Source organism: Nesoenas mayeri, assembly GCF_963082525.1.
Source record: "Nesoenas mayeri genome assembly, chromosome: 1".
Lineage (NCBI taxonomy): Eukaryota > Metazoa > Chordata > Aves > Columbiformes > Columbidae > Nesoenas > Nesoenas mayeri.
Genome location: NC_137541.1, coordinates 16,991,094 through 17,013,144, shown reverse-complemented (window position 1 = coordinate 17,013,144; position 22,051 = coordinate 16,991,094). Strand labels below are relative to the sequence as shown.

General features: G+C 40.8%; 1 protein-coding gene across 1 annotated transcript; it reads right to left on the bottom strand.

Moving 5' to 3' along the window:
• Positions 1-2,212: 2,212 nt before the first annotated feature.
• Positions 2,213-13,356, bottom strand: GTSE1 (G2 and S-phase expressed 1; the record flags this gene model as incomplete). The annotated part of the gene is made up of 11 exons (XM_080363459.1): positions 2,213-2,296; positions 3,269-3,409; positions 4,503-4,710; positions 5,944-6,192; positions 6,617-6,689; positions 6,877-7,251; positions 8,183-8,315; positions 9,708-9,878; positions 11,096-11,714; positions 11,795-11,858; positions 13,296-13,356. 11 exons carry the CDS (start codon positions 13,354-13,356, stop codon positions 2,213-2,215), a joined length of 2,178 nt encoding a protein of 725 aa, XP_080219585.1.
• Between the last annotated feature and the right edge of the window lie 8,695 nt (positions 13,357-22,051).

Genomic DNA, 22,051 nt, shown 5'->3' with positions numbered 1-22,051 from the left:
CCAATTAATCTCACTTTTTTACACCTATAGCTGCCTGGGCACTACTTAAATTGACTTCTGAAATGAACTTATTTTTGGAGTAGGGCTTGCATTTGAGAATCCTCAAAAATCCTGAAAAATCATGATAGGGCTTATTTTCACAGTAGGTCTTATTTTAGGGAAGACATGGTACCAATGAGGACTTGATGTGTTTTCTCCCAATCACTGCTGAATGGGGTGCCACACAGCTGGCCCACACCTCACCCCACAGGGCAGGGGGCTCAGACATTGTTAAACCAGCTAGAAAGGTGGAAAAATCTGAAGAGCTTCCTGTCCCACAACCCTTTCCCCTTCTTCAGGCCACCCAGAACCCTCAGACAAAAACTCCAAGCAAGAGCCTTGCAAACATCCATGAGCAACAGGACTCAGCAAGCTGAATGGGACAAAGACCCGGAAGAAAACATAATGGTCTCTATTTGATTGCTTCATGTTCATTACCACCTAACACAAAGGCTTGTCTACCTGGCTCCAGCTGTTTCTGGAGGACAGCACAGGCCTCCCTGCACTAACCCTGCTGCAGGCACCTCTGGGTGTTTGAGCAACTGAGTTGCACTGTGAAGCTCATAGTTGCAGACACATGGAGCTGCCGCCTCATTGCCTGAGCTCCAGTGCATGGTCAGGCTAGTCAGGGCAGGAGCTGAATCCCAGCAGCATTCAGCAGGTCAGGCACCTGCTTCAGCACCACATGCTTGGGTGTTTCATCTGGCCGATGACTCCAGCTTGTTCACAAGGTGTCATGGTCATGCTCAAAACCAGGGTTCAGGTTTGCTGCCTGCAAAAGCCTCTATTCACATGTGTATTTCTCAATGGGCACAGAACACTTGGCTCTCCTGCAAGTCCCTGAAGCAGAAGGCATAAACCAATTTACCTATTTTTTTAAAATAAATCACAAATATATCACTCAAAAAAATTTGATTTGATCTATTTGAATTTAGAAATACGTAACCAAACTCAGTGTTCTCTCCATTTAGGGGCAAGTTGAAGACCTGGTTTGAGTATTGCCTTTAACTGCACAGAACTGGTTCAAAGTTTTAATACATTTCAGTTGAAGCAGTCCTCTTGCTTTTCACAGGACAGCAGGAACAAGCAAAGAAAGCACAGAAATTCCACTTCTGTGGCTCATATTTGGCAGGAGCAGGTAGCACGGTTGTTTTCTCTTGACTCAGTTTTCACAATCTGGCTAAAGGCCTTCACTGAGAACATGATCTGACACTGTAGTAACCACAGAAAATGCAGCTGTGCTAAGCAGGCAAGCACCTTCAGATAACACCAAGGCAGAAGCCTCATTCAGCATCAAAATGTTTGACAAACTCATCTCAACACTTCTTCCTACTTAATCACTTAGAGTATCCAACTTCTACTACTTTTTGAATTAATAACAGCTGAAAATCCATTTCCATCTCTTGATAAACTTGCACTAATATATTAAGCTAGTACATACACACAAGAAGTCTCTCATCTCTAAGATAGGCTTGTTGTTTCAACAGTTAGGGGTTACTACTGTGTGCATTTTCATTCATCTCCCTGTATTTAAAAATCTCCAAATAATATCCAAGTCCAGCAATTCAGGTAATAAAGCATTTTTCTATTCTTTGAGAGTGGAAAAGTTCAAGTTAACTTTCAAATGTTGAAACCAGAACCATGTGGCAGTAACAAGCTGTTGCTTTTTCCTTTGAATGACAAATTCAGCTGTTATTAGTATATTCCACCAGCATTCAACAGCAAAACGTTTGTTTGCAAACTTGCTACACTTTTGTATGAAAAAAAACACACTGATGTCCACTAGCTTTACCTATCTTAACATTTGTTCATGAAACACTAGAATAGTCCCAAAGCCAGTAATAAAAGATTGCTAATTTTTTACAACAGTTTGTTAAACAACTTTTATTTTAAATTAAATCTTCATTGCACACAAAGGATAAGGAACCAAAGACAATTGGCAGGAGATGAAGACAGGCTCCAAAGCCTTAGAACAGCACAGTTTAAATACCATGAAGAGAACCATTAAATCAGACTTTGGACTATGTCAAGACGATTAGAATTCTACTAATGCAGTTAATGCAGTTCATCAGATAATCTACAGCCTTCTTCAAAAACACTTGTATGAGTGAAGAGTAACAGCTAAAGACTTGAAATATCACAGATGCCAATAATTCTTCTTTTCAATTCATGTTCAGAACTTGAGCAGAGGAGAATCCAGATTTTCTTTGTTTATATCAGGACTCAAAGTGATAAGCGGTGAACTCAAATCAATTAGCTGAAAAAAAGAACAATAAAATTTAGCTACTGTGGTCAGCTGTTGCATATAACTACTAGCAGTGATAATCTCCATTAACACAGTCTTTTCATGTAATTTTTTTTTTTTTAGGATTCCCATTACTATCCATAAGACAGATACAAGAATCACACTCAAGCTTTTAGGTTCAGGTTTTTAAACATCTCGCTCCTTCTTAGACAAGCACAAGCTTGTCACAAGGTGGTTACTGCCTGTATTCACCTTAAAAGCCTAAGAAGACTTTTTAAAGTTTCACTGCTGTGCATATTCAAGTGACACTGTCATCTGGGCAGGGCAGAGCACTTCTGAACGCCCCTGACCCCAGAAGTCAGACTTCTGTGATCCTCTTTTAAAAGACTTTGAAGGACCCGATATTAATCCCAACTACATCCAATGTCAAAGGCTGCATCCACATAGTTACCACCATTCATCTGACAATATCTAAAGGCATCTACCTTCAAGCCACTAGTGCACAAAATTACTTGTCCAGAAATACTTGTTAGAGTAGACTCCAATGCACATCTTTCAACTAAGGGAGGGGATTAGGACTTAAACAGGAGTGACAGCCTTTCTTTTCTGCTGAAAATCATCTGCTGCTGGCACCAAGAACTGCAAATCTGCAAGAAAAAGGAGTCAACGTGCCTACTCTACTGATGCCAGCACTCCCTGCTTCAGACAGTTTCATTCTGTAAGAAATGCTTTAAGCATCAAGGTCTTTTTCCATCTTTCTCCTTTTCCTATTTGCAGATTCAGCTCTAGTTCAGATCACATTGTTTGATTTTAAATATTATGTTCTCTTAAGAGCATCTTAACATGTAGGAATATATTGAACATATTGAGCTAATAGTAAAAAATGTTTACAGTATTGTGGAGCCACTTTGCAGGCAAGTGTATGCAGCCAGTTGACATCTTTCTGCTAGTATATTTGTACCAGAAAACTTGAAGATAACTTACCTTTACCTGCCCTGAGAATGTAGGCTTTAGAGGAATAATCTTATTCACTTCAGGGGTATTGGAAAGGTCAATCAGAGGTCTGCTTTCACATTCCAAAGTGTGTGGGAAAGATTCATCTATTCCAATATCTACCAGCAAGGCCTTTAAAAAAAAAAGTACAGGTTTTCCCCTCTGTTCTCCATGCTTCCTTCATAAACATTTAGGCAGCCAATTTAGCTTATACAGCTGTAATAATCATAGAACTGGCTTAATTTACAGGTTGGGTATTTTTTTATGCAGGGTTGCCTGCACACAGTGTGAAAACCTCTTGCTCTGCCAATGGCTAGCATCACAAATGGGGAAAATGTGTGAGAGAAAGCAAAATAGCTCCTTGGGGCACAACATTTTTCACTTAAAACAAGAGTTAAGCCAAATTAAAAACTATATTAATATTTAAATGACTTGAGTACAATTATTGTTCAATGTCATTTAGCCATAGAAAGTATTCTGTAGAGCTCCTAGCTTAAGTTATGCTTTTGTCCAGTTGAACTAGCCTATACATATGCTAACCAATTCTGTAACAGATACTTCGTGTCACCAAGTAACCTAACAGAGATAATACCAATGCAGTAACATCAAGCAATTAATCTACAGATTATTGCACACTAGAATGTTCGTAAATCAATAGCCACTTTGACAGGTTAATATTTCAGAACTACCAGTTCAGTCCTTTCTCAACATGACGCCAGTCAATTTTCCAGAGCAGGGAAAAGCATTCACTGGAGTAAGTGCATGACATTTAACTAAGTTTACTGTTACATGGGCTTTGGGATTTAATCCTCACTCACTATATGCAGATTTTCTCTACTGTCAGGTGATTGAATTTAGCTACAGCAGTGTTTTTTTTTCCTTTTACTTAGTTTTTAAGGGCTTTATGGCTGCAATAGGAACTGCCTTGTGACATTGACTTTCTAATCAAAAACCACAAGGATTTCACAGTACTTCCAGAAATGGAAATTTAATATGAAATCTTCAAGTATTTGTCTGTTCAGCTTTGAGATGGGAACTTAGTGGAAACAATGAACACATGTTCAGTGCTAAAAACAGACAGTAGAGGGTGCACACATTTAAAGTTAATCCACCTTAAGTTAATGTGTACTGAAGTGGTTTTCCTACCTATCCCTCATCTTGAAATAATTTATTTTCAACAAGTTTACTTGGTAGTTCTATAGAAAAATGTATTGTAATTTTTTACCTCAGTCTGTTTCTCTTCAGCCAGCTGATTCTGTACTTCAGCCTCTTCAGCCAGCTGATTTTGTACTTCAGCCTCTTTTTTGTTTTCTGCTACTTCTGCAGCAGCTTTTTCTGGTGAGAAGTCAAGTGCAAGAGGTAGCACAGGTGGAGGAGATGTATCATCTTCTGATGAAGACACCTGTGTCTTAGTCTCTTTTGTCTGTTTAGAACTAGGGAAAAAAGAGCATTGGCAATAGAACTCTTAAGTCAGCATGAACTACTAAAGCCAGAAAAGCCAATGTCCCAACCTTGTTTTCTCCTTCTGCCCTCCCCCCAAGTTTTAATGACCAACAGGCTTCCCATATTTTCATCCAAAGGAATACTAGTTACCTGCAAAATACAAGTTATTTCATGCTACAATAAATGTATAGGCTACCCGTGGAAAAAAAAAAAGAGCTAATGACTTCAGCATGATGAAGAACTTAATCCTAAATTGGCATATGCAGCCTAAACTTCACAAATGGAATTTTTTGTTTTGTTTGGTGTTTTTGTGTGCGGTTTGCTTTTTTTTTTTAAAGACTTTAAAGAAACAACTAGCAAACAAGTACTAATATTGCATATCACTGAGCAACCCACTTCAGTCCCTGGTGAGAGGAGGTACTGACGCCAGCTGGAAGACCAGGAGTTGTAATCAGCTTAGTATGATAAAGTCATTGTAGAGAGAATAGTTGTTGCCTTGAGAGAAGAGACTATTTTGGACATTTAGCCTAAGCAATATAACATACAGGAAGAGTGTTCTAGCCATGAATCATTCATGCTTTAATACTGCTCATCTCTACCAACCATGAAGTAAGCCTGCATACATATTTATGGCACTGGTGAGGAGATGTTTGGCTGATATGAAGAAAGTAACATTTTCACAGAAACTAAGCATGATTAACAACAGTGTAGGATTCACCCATTCTGCAAGCAGTTATTTCAAATGAAATACAGGTAAGCCTGCTCAGAAACTAAAGTTCAGTCAGGCTTTTGACTGATGCTTTAACGAAGTGTAATTTTACAGAAGCACTGGCAACAGTATAAAACAAAGTTAAGAGTAATCTATATTTTAACCAGCTCCTTTCCTTCATCAGGAAACAACAGCAAAATAACACCAGCACCAAATCAATTTTCAGTCAAAACATCAGATACAAGTCTTAAGTTGTCCACTAGCTCAAGAAATACAAATAACTCCCTATTAGAGATTATAATTATTAAATGTCAGATATTGACTCATCTCAGTAAGGCTTATAGTATTTCACTAGTCACAAGATGTAAGTATTTATTAGGATTATAGAGCATCTATGCTCATATGTTTCATTCTAATATTTAGCATAGGTCCTTGAAACAAAGTCATAAATAAAATTCATTTAGGGGCAGTTTGCCTACAATACTCTTTTCATACATGGAGGTTTTTGTCTTACCCAGCTGTAAGAATCTTTTTCGTAGAAAAGCTGGAACTTTGACAAACAGGTGCAGCACATGGAGAAAGTGCCATTCTTGGTGCACTTTTAGGAGTCACTGCTGGAAATCCTGGGATACGGCGAACAGGTGTAGGTAAGCCAGAACGTTTCAGACTGGCAGGAGTCATGGAGACAGACATCTCAGGAAAGCAAGGGTTCTGAAAGGTCCCATCTCCTGAGGCTGTCACAGGAGTGCTGACTGCTATGGCACTAAAAAAGAAATATGCATTAGCCAAAAGCTTTTAGAAACAGTTTTATTCAAACTATTCTACCAAACAATAGAAATCTGTCTCCCTTTGGTCAGTAAGGGAATGGTAATCATCACAAAGTTGATAATCACAGCATAGTAAGGGCTTCATAAGAATTATTTTAGGAATTCCTCTAGTCTGCTTCACACTGTAAAGAAAACCTCAAATCAGGGGGGGAAGAGGGTTGTTTGGTTTAGTTTTGGGTTTTGGTATTTTTTTAATTATTATTTTAAAATCAGTTCAAATAGGCATTAACATAGCTAACCTGCAGGCTCTCAAAGGACTAGACAATTAAAGAAAAATCTTTTAAATACCGTTGCAACACCCAACCATGTTGCATTCTAAGAAGTATGCCCCAGTATGTTCAGTTTTCAGTTAAGCCCTACCTTCCAGGTGTGCCACAAAATGCTAGTCCGTGACATGGTGTTACTTTTGGTGCCAGTTTGCTTGTTGGTGTACCTAAGGAGAGAAGTTTTGTTAATTGCTATCCACATTCATATTTTTATAAAAGATACTTTTCAGTTAAAATACTAATTCCTTCCCAGAGGTGGACGGAAGTGTAATGTAACAAATAACAAGCATTCAAGGTAAATGTTTGCTTTTAGTAGCCAGGCTAGAAGACAGGTCAAGTAAAGTATGTGCTTACCTCCAGTCTTCACCGGAACCTTAGTCAGACTTGCAGGAACAGACAAAAGTCGAGCCCTGGGCTTTGGACACAGGCTTCCTCTTGTTGCACTTCCATCTTTAGTCTGCTGACATAGGTTCTGTAGACCAGGAACAGAGCTCAGCTTCTGAACTCCACTGCTTACAGCCTCAGATGGTATCACAGAAGCTGAAGATTTAGCCAAGCTTACAGCACTGGATGTTTTGGGAGTACTAGATCTCGCTTGCTTCCTGAATTTCTCAGCATTGGCAGCCTGCAGAGATGATATGCTGGTGGGTCTGACCAAGCCCAGCCTGTTTGTGCTGGAAGAAAGCCTAGAGCCACTCACACTGGCTTTTGAAGACACACTTGACTTTCCTGAAATAGAAAGTTATACTTCTGAATCATTGCTTATTGCTAAGTTTTTGACTAAGCAGAATAATTACACTCACACAGGAAAGAAAAACAGCAATTTACAGCATTTAAATTTATGTTCAAACAACTCAAGTTTAAGGAGAACACAAACAACTACTGAAAACTTACTCCCTGAATTCTCCAGCTATTTTGTCTGTTTTAGAAAATCTCCTCACCAAATTCCTGAATTACTGCAATCAAGCCAAAGAATATTCTTCAAGAAACGCCAGAACAGTTTGCAGATTCAAGCTACATTTTCAACATATTCTCCCAGCACAGTTATTTCTGTTCCCTTAACCAGACATTCAAGAAGGTAATAGTTCAAGTTATGCTTATTAACACCACAGACTGAACTGCCCCACAGATGCTTTCCTCAGTTTTCTGTACAGTTCTTACTTTTAGTCTGTAGGTTAATTTCCTTATTAGGAAGAATCTTGACTATACGCTTTATCATATAAAATATTTCTTATTAAGCTCTAACTTTTACTGATACATTTTTCCATCCAGAAACAAGGTACAAAATAAAAATTTGCAGTAACTGGGTATCTTGATAGATCTACAAGAACTGTGGTGCTTAAATGTGGCAGTATTTTTACAAGATGATTTTCCTGATCCATTGAGGCTTACCAAAAGGGTCAAACTTATGTCCTCGTTATAGTATGAGCCTCTTGTATTAGGTTCTCCCCACGGCTGTTTTTTTTTTTTCCAAATCTGCTTGAGAAAACTTCATCCTTTTATTAGGCTTACAGAAACTCAGAACTTTGAACTAGGACTTCCACCTTCCTTTTGCATTTCAGGTGTTTTGGTATTGTTTTTTATCCAAACCCACAGTCCAAGACACACTGAGCTACTTCAAAATTGATCTGTGACACAAATCTGTAGTAAGAGTGATTACCATTTTTTCCTATGGGAGAAATGGGTAAACTTGAATTCAGACTTGAGTTCATGCTGGAAACTGATGAAGTCCTTCTTGTGAGACCACTGGCAACACCAGGAAGTTTCAGATGTGTTATCTTCTTCAAGCCAGGCTGAATCAGAGAATATCGTTTATTCAAAAGCAAAAAAAAACCCAACTACTTAACACATTATTTTGCCATGCTTTTCTTGGTATTATATGTTTGTATTTGTGAATTTTAGATTGGTTCCTTCCTCAGAGTACAGTTTTAAAAGTGAATTTTCTAAGAAACAGTTCATTATATCTGGGTTATTATATAGAACTGGAACAACAAATCTAGGAGGTGGACTGTTACTTTTATTGCTGCCACAAACTTGAGTATGAACTTCAAGGAATTAAAGACTAAAAGGAGTAACCCCAGGCACCAGTTTGTGCTGGGCACCAAGCAGCTGGAAAGCACCTTACAGACAAGGCCCCTGGGAGTGCTGGTAGACAAGCTGACCAGGAGCTGCTGATGTGCCCTTGCAGCAAATAACGCTAATGGTGCCCTGGGCTGCACAGGGAGGAATGTTGCCAGCAGGTCAAGGAAGGTGATCCTGCCCCTCTGCTCACCACTGGGGAGGCCACAGCTGAAGATCTGTGCCCAGTTCCAGGACCCCCAGTAGGAAGACAATTCGTTAAGTGTCCAGCAAAGAGCCATGAAGATGCTAACAGCCTTGAGCATCTCCCATCTGAGGAAAGGTTTAGAGAGTTGAGACTGTTCAGCCTGGAGAAGAGAAGCTCAAGGTGGATCTCATCAATATATACAAATATTTGACAGGACAGAGTCCAGTGCTGCCTAGTGACAGGACCAGAGGCAATGGGCACAAACTGAAACACAAGATGTTCTACCTCTGAACATCAGGAAACACTTTTTTACTGTGAGGGTCATTGAACACTGGCACAGGTTGCCCAGAGGTTTTTGGGTCTCCATCTTTAGAAATACTCACAAGCCATCTGGCCATGGGCCTAGGCAACTGACTCTAGGTGACCATGCTTGAGCAGGGGCTTGGACCAGATGACCTCAAGAGGTCACTTCCAACATCAGCACTGTGATTCAGTGAAGCAGCACACAGCATGGAAGTAGGTGTCTAAAGCTCCAAAACAACTCCTGATAGCAAAAGGTATTCTACTCTCATACAAGTTATGGCAACCTTTTCATATGGTATAGTTAACCACATACATAACAAAACTTTGTTTCTTATAGAAAATTGCTGATCACTTAACTGCAACTAGTGCTTTAAAAAAAAAAACAAAGGTAATGCTTGTTAATCCAACACATTCATAGCTGCTCTTAAGTATGTTCATTGTGTTATAGGCTTAGAACAGACATTCAAGAACAGCAACTGCAGAACAGAGACTACTCTTCCTTAAAGCCATTATACAAAACAGTATAACTTTAAATTAGAAAGTAACTACATCCAGTTTTTTCTTTGTATTGAAAAAATCACAAAAATATTTTCATATTAAGAACTCTTGCCATTACCTTACTTGGTGCAGGAAGAGCTTTTTTATCTTGCACTGAGGAACTGCTACTGAATGAAGACTCAAAGACATCTGAAGCAGCACTAGATTTATCAGAAACTGGATCTTCAGATGATCCCATGCTGTTCGAGTCTCTTTGTGTAGAAATACTAGCATGTCTTCCTGATCCAGGCTGCAAATTTCAACATAACATTTTAAAAGCTACTAGTGTTTCTAGAAGTGACTATAAAGCTTTTTACACAAATTTGGTTTTTTTTAAGAAACCAGGAAAACAATAAATGAAGAAGCCTTTGAACCCAGTCAAATCCTCAGTCTTTAGATTAATACAGTTGAAAGTTAGTCTAATGGGTATATTTGCTAAGTACTAGGATGTGTTTGAACCCAGATGTTGGACACCAACCTGAGGAAAGCTCTGCAACAATTCATCAGCACAAAATTCATACAAGCATGTGCACCTACATACTGTAACAGCTGTTCCATACAAGGTCTCCATTTAATTAACATCCTTCTGCTTTATACTAGCTTTCCAAAGGACAAGACGCTACAATAGTAGACTGCACTATGCAAACTGTCTGTTTAGACAGCAAGGTACAATTCAACTAGTTAAAGCATTAAGACCATGCCTTTTCTTATAGCACCCAAAATCAAGAAGAGACCCATAACATAAAGGAATCAAAGAGTCCCTGATTTTCTATAGGTGGTGGTTTCCAAGGAGCCAATAACACATTTCCAGTAAAATCTGCAGTAGCTGCTGGAGCCTAAGCCATAAGGTGTAAAGCAATAAAATCCAGAACTTGTTTCTAGAAACTGGGATTTGTGCACACAAGGTCACTGTTGCCTTGCTATCCTAGAACACATTTTCAGCTGGTCAGATAGCCACATCCTACATGTAATACCATGAATCAGTGCTTCTCATGATGGAGACACATTGTGAACAGAACTAGTGCTAAAAGATTTTACTGTCCTAACAAAATAATTGTGGTTTTCCCCCTCTCCATCTCTACTGACAAGGGTTAAGAGTAAACAAAGCCATTTTTGCACATTAAGTCACTAATAACACTGAAATAATTTTACCAGCAAGAAAACTGTTTAAACAGCAGCCAGGAATTTTGGTATTCAAAACACCAGAATACAATGGAGAAGAAAATTGCCTCCAGATGCTCCACATTGTCATAATAGATCAACTAGTTGGCTACTATACCATAGTATATGCCTTAACTTTGTTTTTCACATATAATAACATCTCCTGCCTAAGGATCTTACGAGGTAGGGAAACATCAGAAGATTAAAGTCCAGTTTTAAAAATAAAAGCTTGTAGACAGTTTAAATATTCCTCAAACACAAAGGCCACGTTTAAAGAAAATATTGTTGGCCAGAAACTGTCTTTACCTTTTCAGTAGTAAACAAATTGCTTTTTCCAAGAGCAGATGAAGGTTTTGCCATTGGGAGTTTGCCAGGTGCCTTCATATTTATTTTCTTAGTTTTCTGTTCTTGTGTCAGAGGTGAACTGGCAATTTTCATAGGAGATACACAAATTTTACCAGGGCTTCTGTTTGGAGAAGTATGAAGAGCATGTGTTTTATCATCTGACAAAAGTTTATCTGATTCCTTCTGAAAACAAGGTGGCAGCTGACATGCTGGGCTATCCTGCACACAGTATGTCTCCCTTTTAACAGCCCTGGGACTTCTCTCTATATTTTGGTTTCTCAATATTTTCAGTTTTGACTTTGGGTCCTCCACAAATTTTTCTATAATCTTGTTTTCCTGTTCTTCTGATTGGCTTGTTTTAGTCTGTTCGTTGTTGCTTACAGTCTGTATTTGCAGTGCTAATGAATGAGCTTCTTTGCTAATTTCCACAAAGTTCTCTCCCATAAGTGGGCTCCACATCAGTTTATCATCAGAAGGAAGCAGTCTCTTTTTTTCAGCACATTTTTTTGCTTCAATGTGGACAGCAATACATTTTTCTTTGTGCCCCAGAGGTCCAAAAAAAACTTCATCTTCATTTCCACTACAAAGAAAAATAAGTCAGCCCAGCATCTTATGTTTATCCTCTTTAAAGGTATATGTACCCGTAGACCCTTCACTTACCTTGCTGGAGAGAGTGAAAGGTCAAAATCAAACTTTTCATCAATTAGAAGAGGAATGTCTGAAACTATAACAATAAGGATTTTGTCACAATGGGGATTTGCAATAAAAATGATTGCATTATGCTTTGACAAGTTGGTGAAACTGTCAGATAGCAAAGAAAGTTTCAGCTACCAAGTTTAAATAATTAATAAAAACATGGTTTAGGTCAAAGAAATTGAAGGTACAGCTGTGAATACAACAACCCCCTGCAGCGCTACAAGCTGAGTGCAGAGTGTCTGGAGAGCAGTCAGACAGAAAGGGACCTAGGGGTACTATTGACAGGAAGCTCAACATGAGCCATCAGTGTACCCAGGTGGCCAAGAAGGCCAGTGGTATCCTGTCCTGTATCAAAAATAGCGTGGTCAGCAGGACAAGGGAAGTGATCCTTCCCCTGTACTCTGCATTGGTGAGGCCACACCTGGAGTATTGTGTTCAGTTCTGGGCCCCTCAGTTCAGGAAAGACATTGAAGTACTGGAGCGGGTCCAGAGAAGAGCAACACGACTGGTGAAGGGACTTGAACATAAGACCTATGGGGAGAGGCTGAGGGAGCTGGGGTTGTTTAGTCTGGAGAAGAGGAGGCTTAGAGGTGACCTCATCACTCTCTATAACTACCTGAAGGGAAGTTATAGCCAGGTGGGGATTGGTCTCTTCTCCCAGGCAGTCAGCAATAGGACAAGGGGGCATGGGCTTAAACTCTGCCAGGGGAAATTTAGGCTGGATATTAGAAAGAAATTCTTTACAGAGAGAGTGGTCAGGCATTGGAATGGCTGCTCAGGGAGGTGGTGGACTCGCCGTCCTTGGAGGTTTTTAAACTGAGATTGGACACGGCACTTAGTGCCATGATCTAGTAAACAGACTAGAGTTGGACCAAGGGTTGGACTCGATCTCTGAGGTCTTTTCCAGCCCAGTCGATTCTGTGATTCTGTGATAATTGTGATAGATGCCCAAATATCACAAAATATCTCAGAGCTTATTTCTATAATAATGTAGGATCCAGCTGTGGGAAAGGGTATTAGCAACCTCCAGTCAAGAGCAGGGAGAATATATAATCTAGAGCTACATGACAAGGCAGTTGTCCTATCAGTCAGTTCTTTTCCAGTTGAGACCACCACAGGACAGTAACTGGAGCCAGTAAGAAAGATTAGTTTTCCTGTTAGCTAGCATATACACTAAATTGAATCCACAGCAGTCTGATAAGGGAAAGGGAGGAGCCCAGGCTAGATATGTAGAAGAGAAGCTGATGACATCATGTCACTACTACACATGCTCTAGCACCAGTGCTCCACAGGCTCTTGAGGACTTTTGTAAGTCTGAGACTGCAGCAGCAACCCATGCAAGGAAACAAGTACACAGAACAAGAAATAAAGCAGATGCTGCATGTCTGATCTGAACTGCCTCAATAAGGGATACACGAGAGAATATCCCAACATGTTCTACACCTACCATTCCTCATACAGATACTTGTTTTTTCTTCAGTTACATGACTTGAGCAATCTGCTGATATTTCTTTTCCTTCCTCCATAGTGTCTGGAAAAGAGAGAACTAGCTATACAGTTGGTTTAAAAACAAACAAACAAAAAAACACCCCAAAACAAACACACCACCCCAAAACAATAAGGTCACAAAATATTATTATATTGTCAAATTAGCAAGGAGGCAAACATTCCCTCTGAAGGCTCTTATATGTTATGTTTAGGGATAGCAAGACACAGTTTATGTGCTGTCACACAACTCACCGTCCTCTCTTGAAACGTGCTATCAAATTACCTGAGACTATGTATATGTGAGGTGTTGCAGCCTCTGTAAAAAACCTTCAAATTCAGCAGCAATGCCTAGGATTTTTGAAGGTCTTTAACACAAACTCTCTGTTCAGCAACTAAGCTCCTTATACACCTACAGCTACAATGGGCAGCACAGCTGGACAGTTACAGAACGCTGCCACCCCACAGACTAAAACCTGCTTTTTACAGCACTAATCCGAGATTGACATCCAAGAGTCAGCACATCTGTGTTGTGCTTCAGACAGCGCCTTTCACCTGTGGACAGAAACCCATCACATGCGATCTTCCTGTGCGCAAAGGTTAACTCGTCCTTACCCTAACATAAGCCGCTCAGGCCTTGCCGAGAGGTCGGTCAGTCAAATGACCCCCAGAAAGGAGCGAGCCCGTGCGGTGCGGCCGGACCCAAGGGGTTAACGTGGGGCACGGACCTACCAGGGCCGGTCGCTCACTAGGCAGCTCAGTACAGCCCACGGAAGCGGAGGGACACACACACACACACACACACACACACACACACACACACACACACACACACCCCCACACCCATACACACACCCCGGGGCAGAGGTTCCCGGCAGACACGGAGCCGTTCAGCAGCCACAAGGAACGCCGCAAGGAGCCGCCCGCCCCTCCCCGCCTCAGGCGAGCTCGCGTAGGCCCCCGCAGCGGCAAAGGCAACGGCCCCTCTATAGCCAGAGGCCTCAGTCACCACACCGCGACGCCGGGAGAGCAACTGCGGCCTCCAAGGGTCCCAACCGGGGGCTAGGGCCGCCACCCCGCTCACCTCTGCGAGGCCGAGTAGCACAGAGCAGCGCGGCGCTGCCGCCGGAGCGTTTGAAATGCAGCAACCCGCTCACGTGACTCGCGCCGCGCGTTCTCATTGGCAGGTTCGAACGATACGCGTCCCGCCCGGGGCATTCTGGGGCTTGTAGTGGGACGGGGCTCCCAACGGCCGCCCCGCCCCGCCCCGCCCCGCCCCGCCCCGCCCCCCGGGACCGGTGTTCAACAGGTGAAACACGTGTAGTTAGTTGTTCATGGGCGGGGAGAACCGGAGATGGGCCTCTGGAGCACCACAGCGCCAAGGGCCAGCAGAGGCTGCCCAGAAGGCTGCAGCCGGTGCCTATGGGTGGCTGCTGGCCACCGTGCCTGGGGCCATGGCCTCTCCTGCTCTACACAGCCTCACAGGCCAGGCCGCCCCTCTGGCACTTTTTACTCCTCGAGTGCAGGTTCCAGCCTTGCTATTTCATCCCCGCGGCTTGTTGCCGCAGTCAGGTTTGCCTGGCTGGCCCCAGCAGCTGCGGTGGTGTCAGGAAGGGAAGGCAAGGCCTTCTGCAGTGCCTGGGCATTACTGAAGGACTTGGCTTGAGGGCCCTGCTGGGGTGCAGGGCCTCCCGATGGCTCTTGCGCAGCTGACATGTGGGCTGCAGTGGGTGCACAAGGACTCCTTTTGTTTCCTACACACATTGGCTGGATCTGATTGTCCTGGGAACTTAAGTTTGCCAAAAGGGATGTATGTACCTGTTGCTAAACTGACATAAGGAATGGGGAGATTCTTGAGTGTCAGTTCCAGTTAATGCCAGTTGATACGGGCTGACTGATAGAACAGTTTTAAAAGCAGACCCATGTCAGTAAGAAACACCACGGAAACACCACTCTTTCACATTTCTGGTGTTTAATGCTGTGCGGTGCTTAGGGTTTTCTCCTAATACACGCATGGCCTCAAAAATTGCAGTCGAGTGATGTATTGTGTTCTGAGTACTTTGGGATGACTAAGTAAATCACTGGACTGGAATTCAGCAGCTGAATAAGAATGGTCAATCGTCACCTGCAGATTATCATATAGCCAAAATATTTTGTAACTCTTTCTCTACTTGGCCATTTATATTTTGGTATCCTTCAGGGAGCCATGCAAGCAACATATATGGATCTTGAGTATGTAGCAAGTATCCTAGAATGCACAGTAAGTGACTGGGACTAATAAGTTACTAGGCTGAGTATGAAGATGCTCACCTCCCACCTTCCCTCCCACCCCATCCCCCCAGGAGTCCCTCTTGGCTAGCAGTGCTCAGTTAGGTAGGGAAGTGTCAGGTTTTGCAGCTCGTAAAATGGGCCAATCCTCATTATTACAGAGTTGCTATCTTGCAGCTTTTCATCTCAGGATTTTATACCTGTTCTCTTTTGTGTTTTTCTCATGAGTCCTTGAATTACTGTTACTGATGTAACAATTTCATTTCTATGATTTTACCTACCGTCTTTGCTTGCATTGCTTTCACCTATAGAATGTCTCACTAACAGAACTGGGCCACACGTATTATAAAAGATAATTTTCCACAAATAAAATTGATAGAAGAATGAAAGTCGGTGAGATACCTAGAATTTATTATATGACCAAAAATCAACAATCTCACACTTCCGAGATGAGGCTTGCACATGGCTCCCTTTGCTTAGTTGAGTCAGAAAGTGGAAGCATCAGTAAGAAGCAAAAAACCAAGATGAAACTAATGGGAAAAGGGGCAAACGGGCAGTAAGTGCTACAGATCTTAGGACTGAAATAGAAAAATTGTATAAATAAAACTAAAAAGGCACAGGAAAAAAAATCACTGTACAACTTTTATTGCGGCACCTACCATTTGGTATGTGTAATTTAAGGAACGAGTCATCCAACTCCTCTGGCAGAATCCAAAAGTTGGAACTGCCTATGTTTTCATGATCAGGCCTGAAAGAGCTAGAAGTAATTCAAGTCAGTAATTCTTTACAGAATCTTTTCTTCCTCCAAATCACTGTAATATTTCTCTTTGTCTATTAGTAATATTAAAGAATGATATGAAGCTCTCTGTAGCTCCAGTGCTTCCAGTGACATCGTTTTACTCAGCCATTAGAAGGAAACAGCACATGCATTACTATTGAAGTGCGCACTGACGTACTTACTATTCTTATAACAAGTTTACTTAGAAGAAATGGAGACTCAGTTTCCATTAAACAGTCACAGTCTTGATGAAATGAAAATAGCTCTTTTTACAAATGATAACTATGGAAAAGAGTTTTAAGACTGATAAGAACATGAGTAAACAAGCTCAGTTTTCATTTTCTGGACTATGTTATCACAAGACATTTGGAAATTGCTGATTGTTTTCCTAAAACTAAAGGAACCAATTTGATTTATATAAAAACATAAATGCTATGTGAAGAAAGGCAAAAGCCTTTAGGAATGCACCAGAACTACACATTCAGGTTTGTTTATTTGTGCCAATAAACTAACAGTTAAATAAGGAAGATTTTTTTTTTTTTTTTGGCAGTTTAAATATGATGCAAGATGGTGTTCACACTTTGTTTTGGGAAAGAAGGGCTTTGGCCCATTTTTCTGAACTATGAATTTAAATGTGTATATTCATGAGCCCTACAAATAGTTGCTGGACCATGGGATTTATTATACTAAAGCCACCATTAACCCAGCTCATCGTGCGATGCACAACTTCTGCGAGAACTTCTGCATTGGCACGGCCTCTTAATTATGGCTCCAGGGAGTCAGGGGAAGAACAGGATGTGACCTTGTTACTAACCCTAAATGCTCAAATGTTTTCTTTTGTGCTGATATACTGCTTATTGAATATGACTGTGTTATAAAAGTCTACAGATTCTTAAAGAAGGCACCTACTTTTTCATAAAAATATTTGAATATTAGACCACATCTAAGTGATGGTGGCTCGAAATTTAATTCCAGCCAAGTTAAACCAAATTACAGTCGTAGAAAGGAACTAAGTTCTACCCCAAAATAGCCTGTGATCTAATAGAAAGTAGTTCATCCTTACAGCTCATCCTGCATTTTTCATCACCAGCACCCTCCATCTGTGCATTACTTGTGTTGCTATGAATTTGGCAACATTTTAGCAGCGAGCTACTGTTTATAAGAAGGGATCCCAGCAGCTAAAAGCAGCCAGTCGTTGGGATTACTCATTACTTGCTTTGTGAGCTGCTCCAGGGAATTTCTTGAAGAACTATGTCAAAATTAGCTTTAGAAAACCAGTAATTTGAGAACTTTGACACAGATCAAGCGCTTCCAGATAAGCACTGGTTAAGTCGGGGGGGGCTTGGAAGAAAGATTATTTTTGTTTGTGCTGAGTGAAGATTTTCTTCTTTTGTGGAAAGAAACAAGAGGATAAAAAAGGACAGCGTTTTCCTCTCTGCAAGAAAGAATCTGATTCATTGGGATCTCAATCACCAAAACACCATGAATGCTTGCAGGAGGTAAGTGACATAGACTGCATTCCCCTCAGGTAGGAATGAGAAATCGAACAACTGACAGGGAGAATATTCCTCTCATGGTCCTCACGTAATGCTGGCAGATGATAACAAACTATGTTATTTGATTTGCAGCTACACAAGACAGACGGTAGCCCTTGTCCTGTATTTCTAATTCTACAACTCCTTTCTGTAAAATCTCAGCTGCCGAACTTCTGTTTTATTGATGAATTCCCTTTGGCTGACTGCACTTCCTAGTCTTTCATTTTTAACAAACCAGTTTTGACAGCTCTCTTCCAAGTGAGCATACATATATAATTTGTGTTTAAATTTCTTTACTCGTAAGCTGTATCTGCAGTAACGGTTTTGGTAGCTCCTACTCTTCAGTGATAATAACGGCAGGAACGTGTATGAACCAGAGCTTAATACATCTCATACTTCTCACACCCCTTCCTAAGCTACATGAAAATCACAAGCTGATTGATCTCGTGTTGGCATTCCAGTTCAGATGGAATTGTGGACATTCAACATTTTTCTATTTAAAAAAAAAAGCTGTCCCACCAGGGCAAATTTCAGTGGAGATAACAGTAACTGGAAGTCAGTGACCACAGGCTAACACTTCTACTTTCAAACCACTTGGGAAAGGTGGCAGAGCAATGTAAAATGTTAGTGCAGAGAATCCTGCAGATACGCTTTGTGTAGTTAGTCCTGATTGGTATCTTTGGTTAACGAATACCTTGACACAGATTGCCGAGGGAAGTCCCCTCTGAAAAGCAGAGACAGAAACACATTATCAGAGCACATGCTGTGCTTATTCCCATGGATTAAAGCTTTGGAAACCAGTATTTGTTTTTAAACCCTGCAACTTTCATAATATTGCAAAATGAAAGGGTATGTTTTTTCTCATACAACTGATCTGTATCAACAGTGAAGAGTAAGAGCACTGTGTGTCCTCTAACAAGCCCATCCCGAGTCTCTCTGCCTGTCAGTGGGAGAGAAATACCAAATGGCTGGTTAATGTTTTACACTTCCAATTATGGAAATTACTTTATTAGCCACATAGCTCTTTTCCAAATCTAGTCAATGATACAATGCACACTCTGAACTTCATTATAAACACTATTGAACTATTAATAAAAAAGAATAATTTTTAATCTTAATATTGTTTTTTGTTATGGCAGGATACATTCTCTCCGTGCTCACAGACAGAAAACCAATGGGAACAGAAGTGAGACCTGGCACGGCACCTCTGGCTTCAAGCACCAGCATGGAGATGATCTTGCTACAGTCCAGACCCTCTACACAGTGATTATTATGATTCTTCTAATGGCAATCTGGGGAGCCTGGTCAAGAAGGGATTCATCCTTGTAGCAGCAGTATGTTTTCTTTATTAAATACTTAATGGAATATTTGTGTCAATTATCCATACCCAGGAGGTATGAAAAAAATGATCTTGGCATATCTCAGTTTACTTGAAACTGCTTAAACTGTTGCTACTTGTGGAACTGGATCTGTGAAGCAATTTAATAGGCAATGTACAGAACATGACTTTGTGAATAACATATACCTGTTCACACTGTAAACATGTTTATATTATCCTTTGCATGTATATGAAACTTATTTTAAACACAATATGCTAGCAAGAAGAAGAGTTCAAGTAATGTTTTTCTTGGTCAATATTTTATATATCCACTCCAGCTTTCCATTTTTGAACTTAAGTTGTCCAGTCTCTACCTCTGCTAAGATTACCTGTCCCAATCCATGGTAAAGCATACACTGTAAACAGGCAAGTAATCTACCATGCCACAATAACATTAAAAAAAATAAATAAATCAATATAACCAGCTATCTTAGAGGGAAAGGAAGATCTCTGAACAAGTTAAATTCTCATCTCAGTTGCTGTAGAGTTTATATGAAGGATGGAGCTTGCTTCTGCATATTTTTGATTTAGGGTAATACCTTTGTAAACTCAGGAATAAACCCATGAAATAATCTGTATTTGTAAGCATCCTTTGTTGCAGAACCAACTGGCTCAGTTTTTCATCTCATACCAATATATTTAATTAATCTTCAGCCACCGCGTGCTTTTCCATAAATCATTAATACCTCATGGCAGTACCAACCTCTACATACACCAGCCCATCTTTGATGGGGGACACTCCGTACTCTCACTTTTTCAGGGAAATAACTCCACTCAGAAAAACTGCAAGCTTTCTAGAAATGCAGTCAGCTGTAATCTCTGTCAAACTCTCTGTCAATTTTATGGTTGCCAACTCCTGATGAGCTCAGGTCAATGGACTGGCAGAACTGAGGGGCAGTGGCTGTTGGGAACAATAGTCCAAGCCTTCGGAGCTTAAATTCAGCTTAAACCCCAAATTTCAGCATTGCCTAAACTAACAAACAGTATCCCAATAAACAAGAACTGCAAGACATTTTGAATGCATAGGAACAGCCAGATACACATTTGTAATTATGTAGTACCTGCAGACAACACAATTCTTACAAGTATTGTGTACCCCATTCTGATATCCATCCATAAGCAGGAGGGGTGTGTAAACTGAAATGTTTCTGAAAAGAAAAATGGAGATCCAAATAAGGTATTAAAAATGCTTCATCTTCCTCTCTTTCACCTTGTGATAGAGGAGATGAGGTAGGAAAGTTCAGAGGAGACAGCAGCAGGACACAAAATGTTTTGAAAGCCTATCTTTTTTCTTAAACTTTTACCTTGGTGGAAACCAGTGGTGGTTGATTTAACAGTTACAGATCCAAATTTACTAATTTTTTATGTGTTCAGAAAGACAAGTGTAACTTTGCAGGGTCAAAATCTACACGACTGTTTTTTGTAAATAATTTAGTTTAGTTTGGTAATGCAACTAGGACTAGAGGAAAACTGTGGTCTTGCAGGGTAATGGTATAGTCTCTCACTGCCAACAGACCCAAATCATCTGCCGGACTGAATGATACTATGGAGGCTACAGCTCCGAAAAATTATTTCCAGTAAATTCACCATGAAAACAGCCCATTCGGGTCTCACAATAAGTCACAATTTCATAATTTAACTCAAGTCAACGGTAACAAAATATTTACGGTTTCTACACCAATGAAATAGATGGACAAGCATTAGAAACTGGGAAGCCAAGTCTGGAACATGTATCAATTATTTTACAGTGATCTTTTTATTAATATTTCTTTTATATTAAACAGACTAGACTGATGTTTTACACATGTTCAAAAAAGGCTGTGGTTTAAGGATACCTGTCAGCTGTTACTTTAAGCTGCCAAAAACAATGTCAGCAGTTCAGCCAGGAAATCTGATGATATACTCCATGTACCAACTGGACTGTCAGAAAAGGAAAACAAGTCTTTATTTTCCATGGTCATTCTCACGTGCTGACATTATACATATTTTATTTTAAAAGACTGAAGCCCTTCCAAGCCCCATTTTTTACTACTGCCTCACATTTCCCTTTATGTAGGATGATACATTCTGTAAAACCATCTTTAAACTAAGGAATCAGAACATCCATTTCTCCTGTGTCATTTCATTTGATAGACCTTGTAATTCCCTTGGTACTTGCTGAGCTTGCAGGCCAGCAACCAAGTATATCCTGGGCTGCATCAAAAGAAGTGTGATCGGCAGGCCAGGCAGGTCATTCTGCTCCTCTGCTCTGCCCTGGTGAGATCCACCCACAGTGCTGTGTGCATCTCTAGGGCCTCCAACATAACAGAGACATGGAGCTGTTGGAGCAAGTGCAGAGGAGGGACACAAAGATGACCAGAGGGATGGAACAGCTCTCCTATGAAGACAGGCCAAGAGGCTTGGGGCTTTTCAGCCTGGAGAAGGCTCTGGGGAGACCTTATAGCAGCCACCCAGTGACTAAACGGGGCCTACAGGAAAGCTGGAGAGGGACTTTCTACATGGACATGTAGTGATAGGATAGAAATTTTTACAGTGAGGGTGGTGCAACACTGGTCCTGATTGCTCAGAAGTGGTAGGCATATCCCTGGAGACATCCAAAGCCAGGATGGACAGGGCTCTGAGCAACCTGATGTAGTTGAAGATGTCCCTGCTCATTGCAGGGGAGTTGACCTCGATGACCTTTGAAGGCCCAAACCATTCTGTGATCTATGATACTTGCTAAGTGTTTTACCATTAATTTGGTTGGTAAGAAAAGGATGGTATTTGTACTAGTGTGT